This window comes from Mustela lutreola, chromosome 7 (assembly GCF_030435805.1).
Source record: "Mustela lutreola isolate mMusLut2 chromosome 7, mMusLut2.pri, whole genome shotgun sequence".
Classification (NCBI taxonomy): Eukaryota; Metazoa; Chordata; class Mammalia; order Carnivora; family Mustelidae; genus Mustela; species Mustela lutreola.
This window is the reverse complement of record NC_081296.1, coordinates 53,900,568-53,922,398: the sequence shown is the minus strand read 5'-3', so window position 1 is coordinate 53,922,398 and position 21,831 is coordinate 53,900,568. Positions and strand designations below refer to the sequence as shown.

General features: G+C 51.9%; 1 protein-coding gene across 2 annotated transcripts in view; it reads right to left on the bottom strand.

Annotated features, from left to right (window-relative positions):
* SMAD3 (SMAD family member 3) overlaps window positions 1–16,424 on the bottom strand; it is a 117,122-nt gene extending 100,698 nt beyond the window's left edge. Inside the window, exon 1 of one of the 2 annotated variants that reach the window (XM_059180899.1) lies at window positions 15,666–16,424. In XM_059180899.1, coding sequence (XP_059036882.1) covers window positions 15,666–15,871 — 206 coding nt within the window. In that variant the 5' untranslated portion in view covers window positions 15,872–16,424. Of the gene's footprint in view, window positions 1–2,199; window positions 2,318–15,665 lie in introns of those variants that run through there. The other variant, XM_059180900.1, reaches the window with a different exon arrangement.
* Window positions 16,425–21,831: the final 5,407 nt, after the last annotated feature.

Sequence of the window (21,831 nt, the reverse complement as noted above, 5' to 3'; positions counted from 1 at the left end):
GGTCCAGCCTCACTTGGGGACAACTTAGTTTGGCTTCAAGGCCAGCCTCACCTGGCCACGACTCCTGGAAACTCAGGAATTTTCAAGGAAAAGGAGCTGCTTTGGTTCCAGGCCTACGCTCAAAGGTGCCTCTCTGTGGGGAACCGTGTTAACAGAGCAGAAGGATGACGTCACGTGTTTACTGAGGGGTGCAACACGCCCCCCTACACGTGGATCAGCAGCGGTGATAGCTTCCCTTTTTTTTTTTTTAACAATAAAAGAAAAAAACAGCAACTCTCAATCAAGCAAGAAAAACAGGCAAACCTCAAGCAAACATCTTTAATTAGCTTTGAGATGTTCCCCAGGGTCCCGAGTTATCCCAGCATCTAGATCAATAGGAAAATGAAACATGAGGCCTTGGGACAGGCTCTTTTTTTTTTTTTTTTTTTCCTGAATTGGAAAGAAAACACACATGCTGACCTGAAGTCAAGTTATGAGCTTTCTGTGACAGGAAGACTGCAGGGCATTCCATCTCTGCAGAAAGTTCCATCAGAAAACAACAAATAATTACATAAATCAGTCAGCACGTTTGTCTTTCACCGCTACAACATTTATAGCACTCTCATTTCTTCATCTATATGCTTTCAGAGAAAGTTTCCAGTGGATTCAAAGCCAGTGAGACTCCCAAAGACACTGAGCGTGCCGTTAAATTGCACATGGTTTTGAAGCCAGAATACCACAAGAACCTTTAGAAAATTTCCCCTGGGGGCAGGAGGCTCTCAGCTCTGTGCCTTTCCCCCACTGCACACTCAAGGGCAAGTTTCTGCCTTCCTTTCGTCAACAGGAAAACAAGACTGGAGTGGAGGAGACAGAAGTCTGAACTGCTCAAAGCCACCCGCTTGGGTCACAAGATGCCACCCTCAGGCACAGCTCTCCGAGGCCTCCAGGGTCTTCCGTGTGAGTCACACAGCTGTTTGTCTCCCCAAACCCCCGATCTCACACTGCTGCCAAAGACGCCACAAGGCACACGGCCATGGGCCACACGCTAGAGGCTCTCCATCACTTCATTGTTTCTCCGTCTCTTCTGGACTCTAAGCTCTGTGGGGGCAGGAACTGCTCCCACGGTGGTTTTCCACCACAACCTCAGAATTAGCAAGACATCGAGTGAGTGCTCAGGAATCCGCTCAGAGAAGGTAATCAGGAATCAGCATGTGCTAACTGAAACTGACCAAGTGCCTAGCAGGGATTAAGCACAGTAATGAGTCCAAGAGTCCATATCCACAACTCCAAGAGGCTTCTCCCAAGCCATTACTGGTGCCATGACTGCACGGGACACGACGCTGGCCAGTGAGGTCCCAAGAGGCTCTTCCTGGAGGGAGAGACCCCCAAGGAGAAGAGGCCTTTTCTGCCCCCTGGGAGGGTGGAGCCTGGAGCAGCTGGGGCCATCACAGGACCCAGAGGGGTGGAGCTTGAAGGCAGAACCCCTCAGGCTGAAGACAGGCCAAGCAGAAAGATGGAAGGCTCCCAAGTCCTGGCTGATGCCTGAACCCTCCCACCTCCTGACTTAGAGAAAAGAAACCTCCCCACTCCTGAAGGTGGTATGTGGGTTTCAGGTGACTTGCAGCCCGAAGTACCCCAAGGCAGTGAGTCTGACCCCAATATGGAGAGAGGACAGGAGATAGACCAGAGAGGGAAAGGCCAACTAGCTTAGTGTGGTACCAGGCACGAGGGACTGTGGACTGTGGGCCTCTGCTACGGAGGAGAGGGCTGGAACGGTCCGGATTGCTGGAGCCCGGCAACAGACTGCCGCCTTACCCACGAGATGGCCTGGTCATCTCCATGGAGCCCAGGGCCCAGTTCCCACGATGTCTCTCCGAAGAACCGGAACATAAATAATTAATACTCCCTGCCCATACTCACCCACACACATGCCTCCTTGTGTCTGTGAGGCAGAGAAAGTGGCGGGGGGGTGGGGGGGCGGTGGATGCGTCTTGTGCTATTTATAAGACACGGCATAGCCACAAAGGATGACGACCAGAGCTCCACAGTATCAGCTCAAGTTCTCCAAGCAAATGCTGCCAAGCTCGGCCTGAATTTACACTTCCCTTTTCTCAGCCTGTGACCGGTCCTCTCTGTCACTCCAGCTGCTCTCTCCTTGGAGCTCCTCAGACAGGGCCTGGCCTACCGCAGCCCTGTGCTGGGAGAACACAGGGGGCTCACCTCTCCAGACTTCCGACAAATTCTTCGGGGCAAGAGAAGATCACAGGAACAAATCCTGAGAACACAAAGCAGCGGCGGAATGGCTCCGAGCCCTTCCCTGTCCTCTGCAGAATTCCACTGGCGGAGGGGTTATGTGGGGCCACGTGCTTCACAGAGGCCCTGGCACATTCCATGCATTTAACACAATCAAAAAGAAAGAGAAGGCATGCTTGCTGTTATTTTTAATTCCTTCCTCAATGCCTTCCAAAATTCCTCAGCAGAAGGATTAGCCACTAAACTTGCACCAGTCGCCGGCCAGTGGGATCCTCAAGGCCTCTAAAACGGAACGGGGGAGCGGGAGAGGTCAGCTCTTCCAGAAGTCTCTGCTCCTGGCCGTTAAATACCATCTCAGTATCACTGGGCCTGAGGGCATCTCCTGGGTTTCCAAGGGACGAGGCCTGTAGAGGATGGCAGACCTTCTCCAGCCAGATGAATGCCTTACACCATCTCCCCATGGCCACCCCCACCCCTGCCCTCTGTCCCCCTCCCTCTGGACTAACCATCAGCCGAGCCAAATGTTCCCTAATTCTGCTCCACTTAAGGAAGCTCTAGCGTTAATGTGATTCTTTCTAAGGCCTCATCCCATTTTCAAATATTGTGTTGACAACTTGCTACACAACCTTAGGCAAAGTCACTTCCCTGGGACTCACAGTAAGTAAGCCAGACAGTCCCTTACCCTTTAGCGGTACCATAAGAACTGGCTGGTCTAATGCTCCCAGTTACCTTGGCAGGTGGCATAACCATGGCCACAGAGGTAGGGGGCTTGAGGCCGCCTGTTTGCCCAGCTTTGGCTGGACAGTCTGGGCTTATGCTTGCCTTGGGGCCCTAATTAATAATAGCACCACCCCTTCTCACTATTAGAAGTGTCCTGTTCTGTTCAATAAATTCTATCGTCACTCCCGATTCTAGAAGGGCTGGTAGAGCTTCTGAGGCAAATCCAGCTCCATCTCATGGGACCTAAAGCAACTTACCCAGACCATCACCTGCTTATGAGGCTGAAAATGATAAGAATGGTAGCCCCTTGTGGGGGACCTGGCGTGGGGAGCAGACAGCCAGAGTCAGGAACCAGAGATTTGAGCTCAGATTTCTGCTCTGCTGTTGACCCCTCAAAGCCTCAGCACCCTCCTCTGTGACCATGAGTAACCCATCCTTCTCAGAGTACGGCAGATGGGGAAAGAAGACCAACTAGTTGATCGGTGGCCCCATGCTAGCCTCGGGCATACAGTCAGCACTCAGTTCACACTGTCCCACTCCCAGGGGAGAGGGCTCAGGTGACCAGCCCCAGGTCAACACTGCCGAGTCAAATCCTCAGGCAGGGCCCAGAGCATCAATTTGCAGAAGCTTCTGGCACTGCTGCCTCCCCAAGCATGCACATCCTGAGTTCATACTGCAATTGAATTGTGTGCATCCTTTGTGATTTTTCTCGAAAGGCCACTGTGAAAATCTGGGTGTGAACTCACAAGCCTCAGTCCGTCTCTCTCAGAAAGCATCTTTAGCTATACGACAGAGTAGCGCTTCATAAAGAAATAGCAAATGACACTGTAATATTTTCTGGTCTGTGAGTGCTCTGAATGCATAGCTCATACACACAAATAATGTCAACAGTCCTACTGAGGAAAGTATTATTGTTCCCGTTTCACCGATAGAGAAAGGAAGCTCAAAGAAGCGAGGGGACCCATCCGAGTCACCAAAGCAGCGAGTGGGGGAGCAGAGGTCTGAACGTGCATCTCCCGAGCATAAACCTAGAGGTTTCCTCGGTTGTCTGCTGTCCCTTCAGAAGCGGGGCTCCATGGGTGTCTTCAAAAACGGTCTACAAACCAGGAGCAGTCCGTGGACCCAAAACTTTATCTTCTGAAAACCTGTCAGCGTCCACTGACAGCATCCACAGAAAGCGAACTCCAACCCCATACGGTAAGTTGTACCCAATCTCTAAATGGTCAGCAGGCTCTCTGCTTGCTCTCAGGGCTGACAGAAATGAGCAACACGGGGGCACCTGGCGGGCTCAGTCAGAAAAACATGGGACTCTTGATCTCAGGGTTGTGAGTTCGAGCCCCACACTGGGTGCAGAGATTACTAAGAAACATAAATAAACTTTAAAAAAAATAAAAAGAAATGAACAACACAGACTTAAGTAAATGATGTTGTTCTCTAATTAGGGAATATAATCTCATTTTTTAAGACACTGAAACGGCGTTCTGTGAATCTGCAGGAGAGAAGGGAGGCATGCTCTCCGACTGCAAGGTGGTCGGGAAATGGAAGGCCTGCTGGCCTAGATGGTCATCAAGGAAGAAACCAAAGAACCCTGTCCGGGGACGTTCCACCCAAGGCACTGGGCCAGGCACACGGGACACCATGGGGGACGCCGAGATCTGGTCTCGAGGCCTTTGCTTGAAGGGACCAGGCACCACTCGGCTCACCTTCCCAAGGAATCCGTGGGAAGAGGTGAGCGTGACTCACCAGCTAATTACCTGAACACCTGGGCTCCCAGAGCCCTCCTGGCTGGACAGCTAGTCTTCTCCCCTGAGAACGAACAAAACACTATTTTCACCCGGCCCAGACATAGCCTAAAGCTGTCCACGTGGTGGTGTGAGGGATTAGGACTCTAACTTGGGTGACTCGGGCAGAAAATCTTCTGCTACCAGCCCCAGGGTTGGGGAGGAAATGAAGTCCCAACCAGCGGTGGCTTGGACCCCTACCTGAAAATCCCCAAAGTGCTCAAGAGCAAGGTCCAAATGCCAAGCCTGGCCTACTGAAGCCTGGCCAACACGCCCTCCACAGCCGGGCCACCCGGAAATCTCCTCCAGTGCTCCATCCGGCCAGTGTGCCAGGCAGCCTTCGCCCCATGTGCATGTTCTATCCATCCGTCAAGGTCCTGCTGGAGAACCACTGCCTCTGGGAAGCCTCCTGCCTTCCCCCCAAAAAGAGAGCTGCTCTTCCTCTGGGCTCTCAAGTCAATACTGATGTGACCTTTATGAGAGCATCTGTCCTACAAACCCTCCCTAACAGCGGTCGGTGGGACCCGTCCTGCCTCTATACAGCTCAGAGATAGGACCTCACCTCTATGTCTCCATATCCCGTAAGGCCCAACACAACGTCAGTGCCCAGTAAACACATCAGCAAACAAATGCACCAGCGGCATTCCTGCTCTCCACCCCACTTCTGAGACCGGCAACTACAACACATACTGCCTTCTCCCTGAGTTGTAATCCACTCGGATCCAGGTTCAAGGGGAAGGAAATCAGTCTCCGTGGAAGTCCCCAGAGCCTTGTCCATACAGCGGTACCACCTAGGCTGGGCCTCAGTTGTGGCCCCACAATAGAGAGGAGGTGCTAGAAACCGACCTGCTCTGCCACTGGTGGGTCCTAAGCAGAGGACGTGCAAAGGCCTACATGCCATAGGTCCTGTTCGAAAGATAGAAGTCAAGGTTACAAACCGATAAATAGAATGTATTCTATCCTTCTACCCTACCAAATACCTTAATGCAACCTCAGAAGGCCAGCTTTGCATTTAGAGTTCCCTGGCCCCTGGGTTTCACAGGGGAATGTGGACATTCAGGGAGAACAGGGCCCAGATGCCAGCCTACCCCCGGCACTATCACACATACTGACCAGCTTTATGCACACCCATACAGATGCCATAAGTGTGAAATCCATCCGACTCCTCCATCCCCCTGCCCTGCACGCCTTGTCAGAACCTTAGGCTCATGGGCGCACACGTGTCCATGTCAGGAAGTGGAAAGGAAGAAACCAAAGAACCCTGTCCGGGGACGTTCCACCCAAGGCGCTGGGCCAGGCACACGGGACACCATGGGGGGACGCCAAGATCTGGTCTCGAGGCCTTTGCTTGAAGGGACCAGGCACCACTTGGCTCACTTTCCCAGGGAATCCGTGGGAAGAGGTGAGCATGACGCAGTATGCCCTCCCTGGGGCAGATGGATCCAGGAAAGGCCCACACAGGACTTGGAAGCAATCTTGAGATGATGGGGGCAGGGAACTGAAGGGTTAGAACCCAAAGCATAGCCTGAAAGGAGGAAGTGTGGGCCCTAGATGGGCCACCCCTTGACCCTACAGCTCTGTCACGTGAGAGGGAGCACCCCCCGGAAGGAGGATCAAAGCTCGGCCCTGCAGGCAGGAGTCCTCTCGTGTGAACACCTAAGGGCAGTCAAGGGCACCACCGCCCGCATCTACACAACCAGTGCTGACCATCCTTACTCAATCACCAAGCCGAATGGTGAAGTGGTGGTTGGGACCAGAACTGCTTTCCAACCAGGTCTCAAAAAAAAAAAAAAAAAAACCCAGCAACAACAAACATCGTGCACTTGCACACACCTACCCGCTGGCTATCGGTGACAAGGGCTTGAGTCACCGCATTTCTGCTTCAGGAGCCAGCCCATCCCCCACCCCAGGAGCCCTGATTCATCAAAGTTTGTTTTCAATACTATTATTTTTAGTCAGTCAAACAATTTTTTAAATGACAATAAAGAGGGGGAGAGGGAGGGGGGAGGGCAGAACCACCCAAGAAAATGAATTGTTTCTCTTTCCTTTCCGTGGCTGGCCTAGCCCTCAACCAACCAGTGGCATGCTTGGGTGCCCTTGCTGGGCTGGGGGGCGGGGATTGTCACTATGGGAACTGAGGTTCTCCCAAGGGTGAGCTCTGAGAGCAAGGTTGGGAAGGGGGTTCCTCTGCTGCAATGGACTGCCACTCTCTGTCAAATATCCCTCCTGAAAGGGAAAGGGATTTACTGCGCACCTACTATGGGCCGTGAGCTGCAAATATGAGGCAAGGTCTTGATCTCTCTTACCTCATTTGGATTGATTTATGGCGGTCCCATCCGCATTTTACAGATAAGGAAACAGGCTCAAGAAATTGAAGCAAATGTACCCAAGTTTGCCACAGAGCCAGCAACTGGCAGACGCAGACCCAGGCCTATCAGACTCCAGAGCCCTTTGCTCTTTCTTCATTACCAGGCTTTTCCTGTCTACCCACGCCCACCCCATCCCCACCCCTGCTCCCCAGGTAATATTTTAAGCATCTTTTGGGTTAGAAATAAACGGCTACATGTAAAATTTAAAGAGACAGCAGGATAAACCAACTCACCCAGCCCTCCCATGCACACAGAGAAATAAGGCTCACCTTGAGTTCGAATTCAACGAGGGTCACAGAGACTTTACAACGGGAAAGATTTGAAGCAAAAGGAAAAACCCAATTTCCATCGTCAGGGCCTGCTTTCAGCCGCTTGTAACTACTCAAAAAGTCTTTTCTGGATCCATTACTCCACAGTTGGGCTTAGCCCAGAGGTGATTTTTTAAGGAAAAAATGCCTTTTGGCATTTTTGAGCCGTGACAGCGTAAAAACAGACCTTTAAAACACACACACCCAAAAAGCATCACTATTTTCAAGAGTCCAGTCTAAAAGGAAAAAAAAAAAAAAAGGTGACACCTCAGAGCTACAACTTGGCTTGGCAATCGGTGATGGAACACGGAGCAGCAAAAGTAACCAGATTTATAGCTCTGGAAGTTTCAGAGGTAAACCCGTACACAATGTGTCTTACACAGCGCTCTCGTCCTTTGCTGAGCAGAGCAGTAAGGAGAAAAACTTGCCTGATGTTAGCAGGGAGGGCCAGGGGTTACAGAAAAAGTGCTTTTTCGGGGGGAAACTCACTTTTCATTCCCTGGCTGGGGTTTCAATTTGTAACCTCCACATTGCCTAACAAAAGGCAAAATGCTTTCCAAAAGTATAGCCTTTCTTTATATAGATGCTTGAAAATAAATAAAAGAGGCTTCCTGGGTAAGTTCTGACATAGGAGCCAACATTTTCCACAGGTATCCGTCAGAATGCCCACCTCTTCACCGGTCACCATTTTTAGGCATCTGTGGTCATTAGTGCCTGTAAACTTCCGGCTCTGAGAATGGCCAAAAATAGCAACAAAAGGAGAAAAATTGCTCAATGCATCTGAAGACACATAGCCTTCATGTCTCTAGCCTCGAATTTGGTCATTTTTATATTCCTTGGTAGTTACATTTCGGGGATTTAGATTAAGAGAGTTAAGGGAGGCGCAGGGAGGACAGAAGCCATAATTAAGACTGGATTATAGTTTTATTACTTGCACTTGTATAAATTAATTGGCTCGACTGACAGGCTCTCAGGACATTAATAATCAAGAAAAGACCTGTGATGGGGGCACCTGGGTGGCTCAGTGGGTTAGAGCCTCTGCCTTCAGCTCAGGTCATGATCCTGGGGTCCTGGGATGGAGCCCTACATCGGGCTCTCTCCTCTGCAGGGAGCCTGCTTCCTTCCCTCTCTCTCTCTGCCTGCCTCTCTGTCTACTTGTGATCTCTGTCTGTCAAATAAATAAATAAATAAAATCTTAAAAAAAAAAAAAAAAAGAAGAAGAAAGAAAGAAAGACCTGTGATGGATTATTCAACTGAATGCATCCAAAGGAGAGATCCTGAAATGCTTGCATGAAAACTACTTTAGTGTTAGAACACCAATAACACCTTGCTCACCTATGAACTGGGAACATCTGAGGCCCAGAGATGTTAAGCAATTTGCCCCAGGTCACACAGCCAATCCGAAACAGAGCTAAGCCTAGAACCTAACCCAGGTCTGCTGACTCCTGCCTCCAAAAGGAACCCCAAAGCCCTGTTTATAACGAACTTTTCTTTGACAGCATTTCTTGGGAGAAAAAGCCTGCTAAACAAACTTCAGCCTAGTCCAGAATTAGCCAAACTTCTTAATTAATAGGCTTCGACTGTGTTTTCATTTTCAATTGAGTCTTTCTGTCAAAACATTCTGCAGCAGATACGGCTGTGGCTGGCTCTATTTACAGCAGAGGCCTCGGGTAATCACCAGCGAATAGGGTGACCTGTACTACAGATTTATTTCTAAAACCATTAATTAAATAAAAACAAAAAATACCGTTACACACGCACACAGGCATGCACACACACACGCAAATCCTCTTTGTCAGGAGTCTGTAAACTGTAGAGCTTGAGCTATTCGGCTCTCCAGCCTCAAGAAAACAGTATTTTCAAATTCACCAGGGGGAACACCTAGGGCATTATTACAAATCCAAAGAACCCATGTTGGCAGCCGGTGGACTAGAAGCTACCAGACGGTAGGGGTGGTGCCAGTCTTCTTGACTCTGTCACTCCTGCCCCCTAGCATAGCGTTTGGCTCCAGGGACAGACGATGCAGGAAAGCAGAAAAAGGAAGGGGAGGAGTTCTCTGGGGATCGTGGTTCTGAAACTTGGCACAGAGTAAAATGAGAAACCAAATTTTTGGCGAGTTGGGTTGATATGGCCATTTCCAACTGTTTCCAGGATACACTGGACGTGAAGGGGGAGACACGTTGAAGGCTCCGTGGCCAAGAACTGCTCAGTGGTCAGCAGACGAGTCCCCGCCCCTCTGGGGGAGTGGCTAGTACCGTCCAACTGGGCCTCAGCCATTCCCACCTGCACCAGGAGGTAAAACCTCCCAGCCCCAGATGCAGAGGAGGACAAGAAGTTCATTAGGTCTAATCATGAGCCTTGTTAATTGCAGAAAACTCTATCTCCTTTTTAGGAGGCTGAGGGGAGAAGCGGAATAAAAAGATGGGAGAATAAGGTAGTGGGAATGAAGTCTGATTCCAATTTTTAAAGCCAGCGCTTCCTGGCCCTATTTATTTCATAAAGGAGCTCACGCAGAACAATGGCTGTATTGTGCGTTACATGGCATTAAAATCCCCTAATAAATTAACAAGGGAAAATTAATGGTCGCTCGGTCCATTAAATCATGTTAATTTTATTTCCGTTAAAATAATACAGCAATTACAAGTTTACATTATTAAACCAATATTTATTTTTCAAGAACTCATTTTAATTGGATTTCTGATGTGATAAGCTTGGGCCACATTCTCTCAATTTCATCGGCTTCTTGCGTTTCTCATCAGAACTAAATGACTACTGTATTGGCTGACTTTCTTCCACGATTAAAATGGTCACTTGAAACTTGACATCCTTGTGAAGATTTTTCTTTAAAAAGGATCATTCAAAGCTCTTATGTCCACGCAGAAACTCAGGCTTACAAGATTCAGTTCAGCAAGTGTTAACCAGAGACCCAGAAAGCCAGGTCACACCAGAATGCTGAAATTCTAAGTATCCACGATAATCAACAAGTTACCCAGTGTTTACTGACACTCTTTGTTACATTCGGAGCCAATATATCTAAAGTCACTGTTCCCACCGAGGAAACCTGAATTTCAGGTTTGCAATACTAAATTACTTCTTACTTCGACGAGAGAATGCTGTCAGTGGAATAAATACAGCACAATGGTCACTGACCCGGCCATGCAGGCCACGAAGTAACATTTTTACAACAGTACTCAGTTTAGCAAAAGACCAAGAAGATAAAGACATCCTCATTCCCGGAGACCAATATCACCATGTACCCACAAGTTCACGTGATCATGTTTGTCGTCCAGAAACTTCCTTTGGATAATAATTCCTAGCACTGACCCTTCCCTCCTCCCCCCACCCCCTCCCACAGAATTATCAGTCTGTCCCCATGTCCCTGGGCACTTTGTCCATCCCTGGGCTGTAGCACATTTCCTGTATCTTTGGCCAAGTCCTTCTCCCCGTCCCCCCACCCCTGGACAGGGAGCTCCTTAAGCACTGGTGTCCTGCCTTGCTAATGGTACTAGATATTTAACAAATGAGTGAATAATTCAGTTAAGAACCAGGGATAAACACAGAAGGCTGAAAACGTAACACACATCTGCCGAACTCCCTGGTCTACAGAACATTTCCATAGGCCTTCCATCAGCCTGATTTCACAGGTACAGACGAGAAGGCTCTGAAACATTAAAGGGAACTCCTCAATCCATCGAGATGGGAAAAATGGTAAGATCTAGGACTTGAATTATCTTTTTTTTTTTTCCTGGCAAAAACAGATGGCGGCCATTATTTTGTTTTCTAGCAAGGACCTCCACAATATTTAAAAGACACCTTATAGGGCGCCTGGGTGGCTCAGTGGGTTAAGCCGCTGCCTTCGGCTCAGGTCATGATCCCAGAGTCCTGGGATCGAGTCCTGCATCGGGCTCTCTGCTCAGCGGGGAGCCTGCTTCCCCGCTCTCTCTCTCTCTCTGCCTGCCTCTCTGCCTGCTTGTGATTTTTCTCTCTGTCAAATAAATAAATAAAATCTTTAAAAAAAAAAAAATAGACACCTTATAGTCCCCAGCCCCCACCCCTCAAATCACTCCATGTTAGAACTCATTTTTCTTCTGATGGGGGGGGCAGATAAAAAAGCAATAGCAGTTAGACCCTCACTTAATGCCTTGTTAATCCTTCCCTTATTGAAGTGGAAGCTCCTCTCAGGCAGGAGCCATCTCAGATTTACCTGCGCATCCTCTCCCATTGCCTGGAATATTGACTCAGACCTGGGAGGGGGCCAAGAACCATCAATGAATCAACAAGTTCTAATTCCGTAGCCTCTGATCAGGAACTGGGAGCAAAGAGCTGTCTGTAAGATACACTAGCCCAAACATTCAACTCCTGGGAGCAAGCGGCAAGTTCCAAGGTTCCAAATGCCAAGGGAACACCAAATGTCTCCCAGATTCAGCCAGAGCTCGAAGCCAGCCCCCGGGGGCAGCTTCTGTGGTCTGTGGGGCCCTTCGTCTCCCCAGCTCCCTGTGTGAAACTCCCTTCATCAAGGTTAACCAGAGAAAAGAGTGGACGGACAGCCTCCCTGGCAGCCGGAAGTGGGCTTGCTTCCTGAGGGACCAGAGTGGCGCTCTGAGCGGCATCGAGGGAGGTGAGTGGACAGGAGATAGTGAGGTCAAGAGGGTATTAAAAAGAAGCCACTCTTGCAGCCCTGGTCATAGGTCTGCCCCCAGATGTCTGAGAAAGGAGCCTTAAAGATGACGATCTTTTTCCTTTCTCCCTAGGGGGAGAGTAGCCTGGCAAATTCCAGGTGGTGAACAGGAGGAGGCCATGTTCAAAGAACAGAGTCACAGAGGAAGAGGAGATGGCACGTGTCAGACCCTCTGTCTGGCTCAATTCCCCCATTTTCCTCTGGATGTTGACACAAGAAAGCCCAGATTCCCTCCCAAACCAACCAGACTGGAAGCCTGGTCCAGCTCCCAACAACCAGGCCAAGGCATGGAGCCCATCAGTAGAAGGACAGTTACCAGTGTCCATCAAAACAAGTTATTCTTAAGTGTGCCTGGCCCGATCACTGACCCAGCATGAGCACACCTTCTCGTCCTCTCTGTGGTAAAGCTAGGACTCCATGCTTCCCAGCTGGCCAGGAAGATGCCTGCTGCCTTACTCAGATACTCGGGCAGGTGACGGGTAAGATGCTGTTATACAACTTGTCTAAGTTCTGCCCAGACTGCCAGACCTCAGAGTCTCCTGATAGCCTCTCGCCTGGTGAATCTAAATCAAGCTCTTACCACTTCCTTGGCACGGGTCTCTCTCACATTCTTGGTATCAGTAAGCCTGCATCGCTCCAGCTCTCCTGATCACCGAGAGAGGTTACAGCTGGCGTTAACACAAGCAAGCCTGCCGTCTAGAAGACCCTAGGATACTGCCGTCCTTGCCAAAGGTTGCTGATGTTGATCATGATTACACATTAGCCAAAACACGCTTGTCAAATCTCCCCAGACTGAGGTCTCCTGAAACCCCAGGGTAGCTTTAACTACTCAGTGCTCCATCCCCTTCCACACACCATGGGATAACTAGGTTAAACATCGCCCTTGGTCAGCTCTCCAAAGCCCTCGTTATACAAGGTAGTGTAGAGACAGCAGACAATTTGACAAACACCACCACCGCACTCTTTGGGGCTTAGCAGACACACTGATATCACCAACGTGGAGGCCAGCTAGACACCTCCCCAAGACATGGCCTTTAGTTTCCTGCCCACGACCAAAACAGTGGCAGCCGTTGCCAAGGGAGACAAGGTGACCCAGAGGCGTGGGCACAAAATCCGGGGATGGAAATCCATTTTGTCTGGATCCACCCAAGCAACTGGGTTTCCCGGAGAAAAGATTAAAAACAAAATCTACCTTCCTATTTGGCCCTTGCTAGGCAGGTAGAAGATACCGCACTCCTAACAGAGAGTCGTGCAAAGGCCGGGCACAAGTCAATCTGAACTCAGAAAGGTCCAAACTGTTCCTGTGCCTCACGCTGTGGAGGACCTTGGAAGAGGAAAGGGCAGGCCCTAGCTGAGCTTCCCTAGAGGGCAAACCCCGACCAAGGCAAGAGCAAGCAAGGGTTCTCCTTCAAGCAGTCACCAACCCAAAGACAGAACACCACCAACCTTACCAACAGAGATCCACAGCGCCCCCCTGCCCCAAGCTAACCGTGCTCTAGCATTCAGCAAAGAATGTATTCAGAACTTTGAAGTAGAGAGCAGCCCGTGGTAGGAAAAGGAGCACATGTAGTCAGAGTCCCAAGTCCACTGGGCCAACCCTTTTCATCTCCCTCCTCCAGTTTTCTCAGCTTTAAAAAGGAGATAAATCTGCAGTCTGACGGCCTTATCTATTTTCCAGGAGTTTCTTTCTCGATTTCATTAAAACCATGTGAAAGTGCTTTGTAAACTATAAAGCACTTTACGCAGCTGCTCATTTTATAACTAATGCCTTTCTTTCTTTCTTTCTTTCTTTCTTTCTTTCTTTCTTTCTTTTCCTGTTTCAAGGCACAAAGCACTTATCCTCAATGCACTCAGACAGGTAAGAAGGCATGTTTTACACATCTCTCCCCAGATGCGAGAAGTATGACACTCATTCACCCTACCCCCGCCCCCCTAACCAAAGGAATAAAGAAGAATTCAGAACCAGAGCTGGGCCCAGAATCCAAGGCTCAAGACCCCATCACATCACACCACCGCCTCTGAAGTCAATTCTGGCTCCTGATCACAGGCCCAGGGCGCACTTCCCAGACGACACACCACCTTCCCTCCCCTTTATTGACTGGATCCACCCAGTTAAAAAATATATACTACTTTTTAAGCCAGCTCTCCCACCATATGTGGCATTTATTTCCAGAGGAGGCCCGTTCTGGGTTCCTGTGGACAGATGTTGCTTTGTGCCTGCCTCACACGGCTGGCAGGCCGTGTACAGCTGCCCCAAGCAGGTGGCCAAGGAGGCAGTCCACTCCTGGCCCAGCAGCAAGGCCCACAATCTCTGTGGAACTCGGGTCCTGCAGACCCTCTGCTCATTCCTCTGCAGCCTGGGACCCCCAGGGACATCCCACCCCTATGCACACACACAAACGTCTATGCACACACACAAACATCCTTGGTGCAGAGTCAGAATTTAAAGGGGGCCCAGAGGGAGAGACAGGAGACTAAGTTGTCCCCCCTACCCTGACACACACACACTCTCTCTCTCTCTCTCTCTCTCTCTCTCTCTCTCACACACACACACACACACACACACACACACACACACACACACACCCCCACACCCACCCCAGCCAGGGGCAGCAACACTAAGAGAAAGCCCTGGGGAGTGAAGTCACTGACCCCTTCCATCAGCCATCTGTGAGCTCCCGCCTGACCTAACTAGCGCGAGGCGGAGGAGAAAGGAGGTCCAGACAGATGGCAAAGCGCTTTGGGAAGGAGGGCTCTGCAGGAATGCGAGGGCCGATGCGAGGCCCACTTTGGGGTGCGTTGTTATCTGATCAGCTCGAAGCTCGTTCTCTCCTCCATCAGCCCGCAATCTCAGGCTGAAAGCTGGACAAAACAATCGTCAGGGAAGGGGGAGAAGAGAAGACCCTAACCTCTGCCACTTGTCTCTCATTTGAAAGCACTGCGCGGCAACTAAAGTGCGTGTGTGCGGAGGGGGCGGGAGACTGGCACAACCGAGTCTAAAAATACTGGATAAAAATGCTAATCCCGAAGGCAAAGAGAGAACCAAGAAGGAATCTGTCAATCACGAGGCTCCCGCTCCTCACCCACAGCCCCAGCTGTACGGACTGCATTCCTGTTGCGGAGGAAAGAAGTGGGGGGACAGGACTGAAGGAAAGAAAGGGAGAGACACCACCACCTCCACGAGCGCGGGCCGCGGGGGCGGGAGGCGGCGGCGGAGGAGGGGCTCCGGCCCGCGGAGCTGAACAAAGCGGGCCTCAACTTCTAGCCCGCAGCTCCCCGGAGTGGGGGCTGCCAATTCCAGCAGCACCCCCCTTTCACGGAGGTGAAACACGAATGTGAGGTCTGGAAGTGAGAGTGCCCCGTGGAAGCCCCAGGCTCTGAATCTTTGCAAATCCAGAGAAGGTTTTGTTTGGGGTCCCCCCCCCCAGCCTCTTCCGGACCGCGCTCCCACTGCCCCCCCCTTACACACACACACACACACACACACACACACCCTTTAGCTCCAACCCCACCCGACCGGCCCCGCCATGCCAGGGGTCTGGGCGGGCGCGCCCCCCGGGTCGCTAGGGCCCCCCACCTGGGGATGGTGATGCACTTGGTGTTGACGTTCTGCGTGGTGATGGCCTTCTCCAGTTCGTCCAGCTGCCCCGTCTTCTTGAGCTTCTTGACCAAACTCTTGACCGCCTTCTCGCACCACTTCTCCTCCTGCCCGTTCTGCTCGCCCTTCTTCCAGCCCAGCAGGCGCTTCACGATCGGGGGGGTGAAGGGCAGGATGGACGACATGGCTGGGGAGGGCGCGCGGGCGGCGAGGGGCGCCCCCGGCGGGGCTGGGCGCTGCGGGGCGCCGAGAGGGCGCAGAGGGGAGCTCGGCCGCCCAAACTTCGCCCCAACTCCCGGCGAACTTGCCCGTGCTCCGGGCCGGGCCGCGGCGCTGCAGCCAGCGGGGCTCGGCGCGCGGCCCTGCGCCCCGAGCGGTTCCCGCGGCGGGAAGGAGGGCGGCGGGGGAGGCGGGCGGACGGCCGACAGCGGCGCCGGGTCGGGAAGGCCCCGAACGCCGGGCGGAGGCGGCGGCCGCGAGACTCAGAGTGGCAGAAGAAAGTTTGGGTTTCCGCACGGGGTAGCTGTTTGGGTGCCGCCTCCAGGAAGGAAAGTCCAACCCCCCAGCCAAACTTTGCTCGCCTCGCTCGCTTTGATGCGCAGATCCCTCCGCCTCGGCAGCCTCGCTTCCCCGCTCCCCTCCTCCTTCCCGGCTCGCTCGCTCGCTCGCTGGGCCGGCCCGGGGCGTGCGCCGCGCTCCCGCTCCCGCTCCCTCTCCCGCTCCCGCCCGCTCCCAGTCTGTGTTTCATGCAAATCCGCGTGCAGCCTCCTTTCCAAGCGCTGTCACCGCCCCCTCGCCGCCGGGGCTCCCCGCCTCCTCCCCCGCGCCCCGCCGCCTCCGCCCCCGGGCGCCTTGCCCACCCCCAGCCTCCGGGAGGGCGCCCGGCCTTCCCCCTCCCAGCGCAGAGCACGCCCACGTGGGAGACCCTGGCCGGCGGCGGCCCTGCCTGGTGCGCGCAGGACCCCGCGCGGCCGGGACCTCGAGTCGGGCGGGCGCCGGGAGGAAGTCGTGGGAACTGAGCGGCGAGAGGGGAGGGCCGGGCTCTTGCCGTGGCGTCCACTCTCTTCACCCACACTCAGGAAGCTCCGTTGCAGTGTCGGGCTGGAGAGGGCCAGACTGGCAGCTAGCGAGCGCTCTCCGGCCGGAGGCTGGCGGCGCACCCATGGGGGCACCCGGGTCCGAGAAAGGGCGCGCGGAAGGCTGAGGCCCAGGAAGTCGGGGCGCGCTCTTGGATGTGCGCGGGCTGATGCCGGCCAGGTGCTTTGGCGGCGCCGGAGTCCCTGGAGCTGTTTTTGTTGTTGCGGTTGGGGTTTTGTTTATTGTTTTTTTATTCTCTCCTCGGTGAGATCACACCGGCTGAGAGCCCCCCGAGCCTGTGTGCGAAGGAGAGAGTTGGGATGGGGGGATGGAGATTTGAGGATCCTTGAGACTCCCTGGATAATTGCCGGAGCCTGGGGTCCCTTGGGCCTTGTGAATCAAGTCCCAGTTAGAAAATGGGCCTCAAAGACATCTGTTGAGTTCATGAAGGAATGAATGGGGGCGCTTTCGAATTTATCTTGTGGGGGAGGGGGGATTACATTACTGGGTGTTTGCAGTCTTATGATACAAAAAAAAAAAAAAAAAATCCGAAATTCGACACCCCCAAAACTAGGAGAAAGCTTTGTTTCCAAAGCTGTGAACTCGCAGAAAGTGGGGCAGAGGGGGCGTACTCGGGAGGTTTCTGTATTCAAACTTCGGCTCGGTGGGAAGCAAAGAAACCCCAAGATACTGGGGCGCCTGGGGATTGTCTCCCCACCAGCAGAATTCGGGGTCTTCTAGGCGCAAACCCTACAGTTGCGGTCGGGAGTTATTCCAGACCCTCTGGCCTTTTCTCCTGCTGCCCCTCCCCTGCCAGGCCTCTAGCCGGGTGTCTACAGCCTTTGTTTGTTTTTAACAGCAGGAACACCCCCCCCCCCCCCCCCCCCCCCCCCCGGTGAGAAAGACGTTATCCGCTAGCGGGTGCGGAGTTACAAAGCTCTGTGAGGTGTGGCCCAATCCACAAAACCCGCCGGGTAGCTGCAGGGGTCCCTGCCTTGGAGAGAATGGCCTCCCACAGGCCCATCAGCTGCCGGGGACGGCTGTGTTCTTCACACTCCCCTCCAAACTCCCCTGCCGCTTGGCCCTGAGAACCCCTGAACCCCAAGTGGGGCTTTCCCTTTCCTGGCTAGACCTCAGGTCACCTGCGGCCCCTGTAGTGTGAGGTTTCATTCGGTTCCTCCCAGCCCTCATCAGAAAAAAAAGAGAGAGAGAAAGAAAGAAAAGGAAACAACAGTCAACATGAATTGGTGGCTTTCTTCATTCCAGGTAACCCAAATGCTGCTTTCTGCTTTAATCGTCAGAACAGCACCCCCAGGGAAGATATCCCTGTGCCTCCCATTTACAGGTGCTCGTAGAGCCTACAATACTTACCTCGGGTTTCCAAGCTGGGGAGCTGGAACTTGAACCCAGTGCTAGGTGAGGCCGAAGTCCACATTCTTGCCTGTGTCTGCACATCACTGATAGAGCTCTTTGCAAAACAAAAGTTCTTTACGCAGGTGCACTATTGTGGTCCCGCAAGGAATGTTTGCTCCCTGATTAAATAGGGCTAGAAATAGCTTTCCTCTCAACCTCAGGTGGTGGTCTTTGTGGGAATCTCCTCGGAAAATCTTTGCAAACAGTCAAGTGCTGTTAAGGGACAGAACCACAGCTGGGGGCCCCAGGGGCCGATGCCCCGAAGAGTGGTGCGTGGTTAAGCAAGAAAGTTCTGTTAGACACGCATCTAGAGGATGCCTCTGTGTCACAGCCTCTCCTTCGTTTCTGGGAAGGCTGAAGAGGATGATGAAGGCCCCTCTCCTCGGGAGCTCACAGCCTAGAGAAGCACCAAGGCATGGGAGGCGTGTGCCTTGGAGAAGGAGCCCCTGCAGGCATCACCTGCTAGTAAAACCTGAACTCTAACCTGAATATCAAATCATGCGGATGGGACTGCTGTGAGGCCGTCAGATGAAGTAAGGGGCCCTCAGGCTCTCTCAGTGACTTGACCCGACCTTCTGCCCTGGCTCCTGGCTCCTTCCGCCTCATGGAGCCTCTCCTCTCAGCGGTCAGAATGGAGAAAACAGTTGTTATTGTGCAGAGCAGTGAATCCAGGAAAGCATCAAAAGTGCCCTCCTGCGACGCGAACATCTCATTTCACAGAGGCAGAAGCCACGCCTCATGGAGGCAGGCGATGTCCTCCACGGAGGTCAGGAGCCAAAGAGATCGGGAAATTAAGCGGAGCGGAAGGGCATGGTGTGGACCTAACTCTAAAATCATGGCATGGGAAGAGCTCTTCTTCCAGTGCTCCCATTTTCCCAAGGGGAGGAAATAACTAGTCAGCAGCTAGTTAGCGTGGCTGACATACACTCCCTTGCACTTCTTCACAAGCTGACAGGGACAGTCGTGTGTGAAGAAAAACAGGGCCGGATTCACGTGTGAGTCCAGCAATGCCTTTTCAGGGCTAGTCCTTTCTCCTCTGGGCTCAGTCTCTCCACAAGAAGAGTTGAGGGGCTAAACCCAGTTTCAACCAAGTGGCAAGGAGGGCTGAGGAACAGATTCCTCCCCCCCCCACCCCCGGCCAAGAGGACCCTTCGTGCTCCTGTGACTCTGGGCGGTGAATGGGAGGAGGGCTCCAGATGAATAGGAACCCTGTTCTGGCGCCTGGTCTCCCGGGGCCCAGCCAGGCCAGCTTTTGCAGAGGTTGTCCTTGGAAGGGAAACATGAGCCCAGTTAATTTTTCATCACCGTAAGTGCAAAGTTCAAGAGAGGTGGGATGGGGCTGGAGGCAGCGAATCTGTTTCCCTGGGAATAGTCAGTCCTATCAGGAATCGCCTCGCAAATGGACTTGCCAAAGGGTTCTCGCAGATTTGGAGTGGCTCCCAGGTAGAACACTGGAGAGAAACAAACACATGACTTCATTTCTGATTATTTTTTTTCCATGAGCTAAAGGATGGATGTTTAATCAACAAGTGGCAAATCTAGAAAGAGCTTGTTCTGTCTTCATGTCACACAGACATGAAGGGACATCTGGTGAAGAGAGGTGAGTGGCAGATCTAAGTCAGATTCGAGGCAGGACTGAAAGTCTCACCGGAGTGGCCTCATCTGAGAGCACGTTGGCCTGTGGCTCTGTGCAACCCCTTACACATGGGAGCCCGCCCCATGGTGCCAGACAGAGCTGGGTTCGATTTCCAGCTGGTTCGACTTCCGGCTCTGTGACTTTGGGCAAGTCCCTTAACTCCCTGCGGGTCAGTTTCCTTTTCTATAAAATGGAAATAATACACCTCTCAGGGTTGCCGTAAGGAATCCAATAACCTGTGAGCTTGCCACAAACACACGGTACGTTCCACACAGAGTAGGGATATGGTGGGTGCTCACCACAGAGTACTAGAACAATGAGTACTAGTACTAGAAAAATGAATACTAGTATTAGTGTTAGTATTAGAACAATGAGGGCGGCACACACAAAGCAAACAGACGGATCTTAAAAACAATGCGGAGAGCAAATAGGAACACAGAGTATGAGGTAAGTAACATAATGCTACTTGCGGAGAAAATTACATACACACGGAACAACTGTGTGCTTTCTGAAAGATGTTTTAAACAAAAAGATACATGTTGAACCACTTCACACTCATTCATATGGGTAGTATTTTTAAAAAGAAACAAAAGAACCAGTGTTGGGGAAGACAAGGAGAAACGGGAACCCCGTTGGGATGTAAATGCCACAGCCACTGTGGAGAACTGTATGGTGATTCCTAAAACCAAACCAAACCAAACAAAACAAAAGCAAAAACAAAACAACAACAACAAAAAAAACAACGAACAACTACACACAGAATTACCACTTGATCAAGCAATTCCACTCCTAGGTTTATACTCACGGGATGCCAAAGCAGGGACAAATGGCGACGGCTATTTGTACAATGTTTGTAGCAGCATAATTCATGAAAACCAAAAGATGGAAGCAACTCTAGTTAATCTGCTCGTGGATGAATGAATAAACAAAACATGGTATATACACATACAATGGAATATTATTCAGCCTTCACAAGTTTCCAGAACCTTCCAGCCCAGTAATCATGATCTCTCATGGTGCAGAGCACAGTCAAGACTATTTCACATGTCCCACGTTGTAGCCACCCCTAGGAACATAAAGACGTAGGGGTGCTCCATTGGGCAGCGTAGGGTGCTGAGGGTCAGGAGACTAGCACCATTTGTGGGTCTGCTCTATGCCGGGCTCTGGGCCCCCGGACCTCAAGGATAGGGTCATATTTGAAGTTACCCCAGTTGCCACATCACTGTGGCTACTTCACAGAGCACAGGGACACCTGGAGCTCAGCTGCTGTTACTCAAACAGGACCACTGACCCCGGCCTGCCGGCCCAGCACTGCCCCTCTGTCCCCAGAACTCCCTGCAGGGTGCTAATGACAGAGTGCCCCTGGGAGAAGAATGGGTGGCAAAAGGAGCTGGTGCAGGTGCTGGCCAAGGAAGGCACTGGAAGGGACCAAGTCTGACTCGGGGAAATTTGGGTCAGGACATTGGACTTAGGGCTAGGAAAGATCACCTGCATCTCTGTGCACAAGGAGGCACAGGATCAGGGCTGTGAGGGAGGATAGGAAGGGCCTGCAGGCAGGTGGCTGGAGCCCAGGGCAGAGTTCACAGAGCTATTCTGAGTTCTGCAGGAGTTCCTTCCCAGCATTCAGAAATTGCAGGAGTTGGGGACCAAGAGAGACTCCTGGTAGGGGGACGTGTGTGTGTGTGTGTGCGCGTGCGTGCGTGTGTGTGATGTCTGCGTCTGCCTGTGCCTCTGAGTTCCGTCTTGGTGGATCACATTATTTCACTGAGTCCAGCCTTATATGTGTAAGTGAAACAGGTAGGTATATGTTTTGTGGGTTTTCTCCCTGAGCCCGTGTGTTTTTGCATTTGCATCTTGGATGTGTGTGTGTTTGTAGAGGTCTCTGTGTTTCCCCTCTCCTATTTTCTGGGAGAGTAAGAGTCATAAACACAGCCTTGGCTTCAGCCCAGGATCTCCCTCAGTCCATGGTTCAGTTTACAATGTGAACCTAACAACTAGTAGCTGGAAAATTGTTGGTTC